The sequence below is a fragment of the Juglans microcarpa x Juglans regia genome, chromosome 2D, assembly GCF_004785595.1.
Source record: "Juglans microcarpa x Juglans regia isolate MS1-56 chromosome 2D, Jm3101_v1.0, whole genome shotgun sequence".
Lineage (NCBI taxonomy): Eukaryota > Viridiplantae > Streptophyta > Magnoliopsida > Fagales > Juglandaceae > Juglans > Juglans microcarpa x Juglans regia.
In genome coordinates, this window is record NC_054596.1 from 33,355,543 (window position 1) to 33,362,627 (window position 7,085).

Genomic DNA, 7,085 nt, shown 5'->3' on the forward strand with positions numbered 1-7,085 from the left:
TGCATCCTGAAAATCCATTGTCTTGCAAGATGTCCAAAGCATACTTGTGTTGGCACAAAGAAATGCCTTTGGCTGATCTGGCCACTTCAATCCCCAAAAAATATTTTAGTTCCCCCAAATCTTTTATTGTAAAAGAGTCATGCAAAAACTGTTTAACAGTAGCTATTTCATCAAGATTATCAGATGCTATGATGTCATCATCAACATAGATCAAAAGTGCCACAAAACTGGTTAAATTGTGTCTGATGAATAAAGAGGAATCAGACTTTGCTTGTGTGAAACCAAACTGAAGCAAGGAGGATGACAGTTTAGAAAACCACTGTCTTGAGGCCTGTTTGAGACCATATAGACTCTTTTTGAGTTTGCAAACTCTAGGATCAGTTGGTGAGGAGTACCTTGGTGGCAGCTGCATGTATACCTCTTCATTCAAGTCTCCATGGAGGAAAACATTGTTTACATCAAGTTGATGTAAATGCCAATGCTCAATGGCAGCAATTGATAATAAAGTGCGTACTGTTGTCATCTTAGCCACTGGGGAGAATGTATCAAAAAAATCAAGGCCTTCTTGTTGAGTGTACCCCTTTGCCACCAATCTAGCCTTGTATCTTTCAATTGTGCCATCAACTTTGTATTTAACACGATAAACCCACTTACATCCTATTGCAGTCTTATTTGGAGGCAGAATTGCAAGTTCCCAAGTTTTATTTAATTCAAGAGCTTTAATCTCATCTGACATGGCAGTTTGCCATTGAGGATGTGAGCTAGCTTGTTTGAAAGTCTTAGGTTCGAAAGTAGAAGATAAAGCAAAAGAAAAAGCTCTATGTTTAGGAGACAACTTGGTAGTGGAAAGAAAATGTGCAATAGAATATGGCTTACCAGGAGAAGGAAGACAACAATTGAAAAATGCCTGAGATGTTGAAGCAGGCTTGACCATATTACCACAATAAAAATTCTGCAAATATGGAGGAGGATTCCTTACTCTCTCAGATCTTCTAGTATTTATAGGTTCATGGTTAATTTGGGAAATGAGAGGTGCTGTAATTTCAGGAGATGAATTGGAAGGTGTTGTAATCTGAGAAGGTATGTAATCTGATTCATGAATTTCAAGAGGTGTGCAATTTGAGATAAGGGTGAGATATGAGGTACTGTTGTTTCAGAAGATAAAATGGGAGGTACTGTAATATCAGAAGATGAAATGGAAGGTACAACAATATCAGAAGATGAAATGGAAGGTACTGAGAAGTCATATAGTGAAGGAAAATCAGGAAATACAAAAGGTATGTGATTGGTGTTTGGTATGGAAGGAAAGACAGATTCATGAAATGTAACATTTCTAGAAACAAAAATTTTAAGAGTAAGAAGATCAAGCACCTTATATCCTTTGATATTAGGTGGATAACCAAGGAACAAACATTTTGAGGCTCTAGGTTGAAATTTTCCTCCAATGTTTTGGATAGTGCTAGCAAAGCACAAGCAACCAAAAACTTTGAGATAGTTCTATGCAGGTGGTTTTTGAAAAAAAAGGGCATAAGGTGTATTGTTTTCTAGCACAGGTGAGGGAATTCGATTAATGAGATGTGTGGCAGTTAACACACACTCACTCCAATATGATAAAGGTAATTTCGATTGAAAAAGGAGGGCTCTAGCTACGTTTAACAAGTGCTGGTGTTTTCTTTCAACTCTGCCATTTTGCTCAGGAGTTTCTACACAAGATAGTTGATGAATCATGCCATATTTTTGATAAAGAGTAGGCATGTTGAATTCTTGGCCATTATCTGTTCTAAGTGTTTGGATTTGGGTATTAAATTGAGTTTGAACATAAGCAATGAAGTTGATAAGTAAGGATCTAGTTTCTAATTTTGTTTTCATCAGATAAAGCCAAGTGAAACGTGTATGGGCATCTACAATTGTAAGAAAGAATCTGTAACCAGAATGAGAAATGGTTGAGAATGGACCTCAAATGTCACAATGCACTAATTGGAAAGCTTTATTTGCATTATTTTGTGATACAGGAAAAGATAGTTTCTTTTGTCGAGCTAGAGGACAAATCTCACAAACATGCTTGTGAGATGATTTTACAGAAGAATCAATGGAACTAATGATTTTCAATCTGGCAGGAGAAAGATGTCCCAACCGAGAATGCCATATGTCAGGACTGATGGTAGATGTGTTGGCCGAAAAGGAGTTGTTTGAGTCAGGTAATCCCTTCTGTGTGTTAGTAGGAAAATTAATGAGGTGGTATAGGCCAGCTCTAACTTCAGCTAGACCAATCATCTTCCATTTGTTGAGATCCTGCAAGACACATTTAGATTGAAAAAGAAACAAAGCAATAGAGTTTTCTTTAGTCAATCTTGAAGCAGAGATAAGATTGATATGAAAAGAAGGGATGTAGAGAGCATTATGTAGCACCAAATCAGAAGAGAGTTTGACAGTCCCTGTAAAACTAATAGGAACAGATTGACCATTTGGTAATTGGACTGAAGAGGGTTTGGTGGGTAATTTTATTGAAGTGAAAAATTGAGGAGAACAGATCATATGATATGTTGCTCCAGTATCAAGTATCCAAGGAGAATTATTGTTCAAAGAATCAGCAGCCAAGCATGAGGTGAAGTGATTACCTGATGTGGAGGCAATATTAACTGCATGATTAGGATTAATAGGTGAAGTAGACAAGCTATTAGCAAGAGTGATCAGATTATGTATTTGTTCTTGAGAAAAAGCTATGTTTGGGATGTTTGAGTTTTGCTCCAAAGAAGATGCATTGTTTGCATTGGGCAATCTTGTTGAATTGAATCTTTTTCCTCGAGGGCCTTTCCACCCTGGTGGATAACCTATGATCTGAAAACACTTGTCTGCAAGGTGTCCAGAGAATCCACAATGGGAACAAGTAACATCAGGTTTTCCTTTGAGTTTGATGAACTTAGAGGCATTGGAAAAAATTTGTCTGGGTGGTTGTGCAGCAGCCATAGCATGAGAATCAAGAGGAAGCCCTACTGCATTTGTTAAAGATCTTTGACTTTTTTCTTGCAACAACAAAGAAAAGACCTTCCCCATTGATGGTAAAGGAGAAAGAAGTAGTTGACTTCGAATGGCTGAATAAGAGTCATGTAAACCAACCAAGAACTTCATCACATAGTCAGCTTGTTGGCGATCGGCAAGATTCTTTAAGATGGCACAAGTACAAGTATTCATGATTCCACAAGTACACTTAGGAAGGGGCGATAGCTAATGTATTCATCCCATAAAGTTTTGAAATCACTAAAATATTCAGTGATTGAGTTTGAACCTTGAGAAATAGAGCTTAAAGATTTCTCTAATGTAAAAACTCGTGGGCCATCACTTCGAAGGTACCTAACCTTTAGTTCATCCCAAATATCAAAAGTAGTATTGAAATAGAGAAGACTTCCCCGAATCTCTTTTGCAATTGAATTCATCAACCAAGATAAAACAAGGTTGTTTGCTCGCAGCCAAGCAACTTGAAGTTTAGTGTTGTCAGGACTGGGTTGAGGCAGACTTCCATCAACAAAGGCAAGCTTGTTCTTTACAGTAAGAGCAATCGAGATTGATCTACTCCAAGCAACATAATTCGCACCATTGAAAATTTTAGAAACAAGAAGAGCTCCAGGGTTGTCACTGGGTTGCAGATAGTAAGGGCTTGATGAATCATCAGATGGATTCATTTGAGATGAAGCAGAAGATTTTACCATATTGACAGAAGATTCCATATTGGCAGGAGATTCCATAGCAGGAAAAAAAATAGCAAGAAAGATAAAGAAAGGTAAAGAAGGATCAAGAAAACAGCGGAAGTTTGATACTCTCTGATACCATGTAAAATATGTGAATCTGAAACAGAGAACTAGAGCTTTGAGAAAGAATTCTTGGAGAAAATCAATGTGATTTCTCATTGAAATTGTATTGAATTGCTTGAATTGAAATGCTGTACATCACTACTATTTCTATACATGAATTGGCAATGTAAGTCATCTGACTTTAACGAACTTTAACTAATTTAACTGTCATATAACAACTTTCTCATCTTCTGAGTTTGGCTTCACGTGACTTTAACTCTAATGCTTTAATTTGCTCTTGTATATTCCAACAGTTTGAGACATAGAACTCTATGGAGATGCCAAACATGTTTGAGTGTTGGACCATGTAGACATCTTCATTGAAAACTCCGTGTACGAATGCATGCATTATTAACGTACAATTAGTGGACAAATTTCCCAACTAGAAGAAACTACAAGAGAAAGTTAAGTGCAAATGGTGATAGGCTTCATTAAGTGCAAATAAGGAATAACAAGTTCTAAATTACTTCCAAACAGCCATTGATCTACCATTCAATAAAGAACTTCTAGATATTTCTTTACACAAGATCGTGCAGCATTTGGTTGGAAAACAGTAAAGAAATCCAGCATTAATTCTGAGTAAACCATGGAGACTGTGGATCTTGGTGTTATCACGATGGGCGAATCCCCGATAAATCTGTACTATAAACACAGTAGGGTAGTCAAGATATGATCCTCTACAGACAACTTGTCGGTAAGATCTTTCAAGATTTAGTTTGTCGCCAAGTTAATTTTGAAAACAAGTGGAAGAACTTTAGAGAATTGCTCTGAAAAGCAATAGAAGTACTTTGCATTATTATTTTAATTAATTGAATCATTTTCTTTCTTACATCATGTTTTATTCATTGGAGATAATGTATATGCATGTTTGCTCGTGTTTGAAGTGATCATTGATTTATATAGTACTCAAGTCAAGTCATTATATATGGATATGACTTGATGTGAGCCTAGTAAAACTAATCATGCATAGAAGATCTAAATTCAAATCTCTCAGGACTCGTAAATTTAACTATTCGTTATGCATAGAAGATATGCAAAAATTTGTAACCTCTTATCATAAAATCTTGAATTGATAGTCAAATAAGTAACAATTAATTATAAAGATTGTAATTAGAATAAAATCAAAAGGATGCAATTGTTAGCCCATGATAAAAATAAATAAATTTGATATAATACTATTTTGATCGTTATAATTTGATTACTAATTCTAATTAGTTAATAACATCAACATACTAGCTTTAATTACACGACTAAATAGAATACCAGTGATTAAAATTACATTTAGAATAAGATAAAAACAATGATAAAGAATTATATAATATAAATGTTATGTGATATGAGTAAAAGACAAAAGAAGCATGCATGGGCCACAATCAGATAAACATGAAAGAATTTTGCAAAAGAAAGAGAGGCATGTGATTCTGATTCTACACCTCCCAGTTAGATGATTTGTTTTTTTTTTGAAAATCAACTCATGATCTAAAGTCACTACAACTTGAGCAAGTCGATGAGCAACACCATTCGAGTCCCTCTTCACATACTGAATTTTTCAATGAGCAGTACTCAAAAGCTTTAGGATATCTGAGATAATACACTGCAGACTTCCAACAGAAGAATTACACCCCTGAACTGCATTAACAACTTGACAAGAATCTCCTTCAAAGATGACAGAGTCAAGTCCTAACTCTTGACAAAAGAACACAGCATTGAGTAAGCCTTTTGCTTCTGCCAGCACAGGATCTGTGCAATAAAACTTTGGTTGCATTAAACTTGCCAAAACAGAACCCTTAGCATCCCTTATAACCACACCAACACCAATCTTGTTAAGAGCAGATCTTATTGCTACATCCCAATTAACTTTCACCCAATGTGATGGTGGTGCTTCCCATCGAGTAAAACACAAAGGATTCTGAGTGACTAACCTTGCTGGCTTTAAGCTTGCATTGCAGTACTCTTCAACAGCCTTGACTGCGTTTCCATGAAGCATATTAGCAGATTGAAAAGGCCCATCATGGATTACTGTGTTTCTTCTAAACCAAAACAAACGAGCTATGGTGGCAAATAACACAAGATCTTGCATTGGTAATCTATTAACCAGATATTCAAAAACATAGAAGAAAGAGGTTGCATGAAAGTTAGCCTTTTGAATAGGCTTAGAGCACAGAATCCATACATCTTTTGCAGAGGGACATGTCCCTAAGATATGGGCTGGTGTTTCATCTTCCAACATGCAAATGGGACAACAGGAATCAGTAATCACTTTTCTCTTACACAAATTAACTCGAGTGGGAAGTGAATCTGTGCAAGCACTCCAAATAAACTCTTTAACATCATTAGTTGTTTGTAAAGCCCAAATTTTCTTCCATAGCACCCCATGTGCTCCATTAGTAGAGATTCACCCTTAATTCTTGCTTGGAGTTGCTTATGTAAGTGATAAGCACTTCTTACTAAAAATTTGCTAGACAAAGTCCCTTTCCATATCAACTTATCAGCAGAAGGCATAATACTGATAGGCAGCTTCAATATCTCCTTCACATCTTCCTCTTGAAAAACTGTTTGGAGAAGATTCATGTTCCACCACCCCGTGTTGGTATCAATGAGATCAGCAACCACAACATTCTCATGTAGTATAGACACAGGAGATTGAATCTTGCATGTAGAGTCTCTCTGCAACCATTTGTCCTTCCATATTCTGACCTGAGTACCATCACCCACTCTCCACATACTATCTTTTTCAATCAGAGGAATAGAATGAAACATACTTCTCCATAAATAAGAAGGCCTTGGACCTAAAGCAGCATGTGAAAAGTCTGTATTTGGGAAGTAATTAGCTTTAAGAATCCTGCTTGGCAAAGAGTCAAGAAACATTTTTAACCTCCATATATGTTTTGTTAAAAGGGCTATATTGAAGCTATGTAGATCTCTGAACCCCAAACCACCACAAGATTTCCCTGTACACAAGGATTCCCATCTTGACCAGTGAATTTTAGACTGATTTTCCTTATAACCCCACCAGAATCGTGCAAAAGCTGAATGTAACTTCTTGTAAAGAACTCTTGGTAGCAGAAAAACACTCAAACTATAGGTGGGCAGTGACTGCAATACTGCCTTAATAAGAATCTCCTTCCCTGCTTTTGAAAGGAACTTATTCTTCCAGTTATCAAGCCTCATAATGACCCTTTCTATAATTTCATTGAATGCCCTTGTTTTTTATTTCCCCACAATAGAAGGAAGACC

The 7,085-nt window shown here is 36.4% G+C and overlaps 1 protein-coding gene across 1 annotated transcript; it reads right to left on the reverse strand.

The window, feature by feature from the left end:
- Positions 1–1,868: 1,868 nt before the first annotated feature.
- Positions 1,869–3,743, reverse strand: LOC121249450. The gene is made up of 4 exons (XM_041148160.1): positions 3,357–3,743; positions 2,410–3,162; positions 2,059–2,292; positions 1,869–1,901 (listed from the first exon to the last, which is right to left on the reverse strand). The coding sequence occupies exons 1-4, from the start codon at positions 3,741–3,743 to the stop codon at positions 1,869–1,871; spliced, it is 1,407 nt and encodes a 468-aa protein (XP_041004094.1).
- Between the last annotated feature and the right edge of the window lie 3,342 nt (positions 3,744–7,085).

Bases quoted from the DNA above. Each gene is read 5' to 3' on its own strand.
- LOC121249450 (XM_041148160.1), bottom strand. From the start codon at position 3,743: ATGGAATCTCCTGCCAATATGGAATCTTCTGTCAATATGGTAAAATCT. The intron at 2,293-2,409 runs GTGCTACATAAT...TGTGTCTTGCAG, and splicing joins TCAAACTCTCTTCTGATTTG to GATCTCAACAAATGGAAGAT. The intron at 1,902-2,058 runs GTTTGTGAGATT...TTACAATTGTAG, and splicing joins TAAAATCATCTCACAAGCAT to ATGCCCATACACGTTTCACT.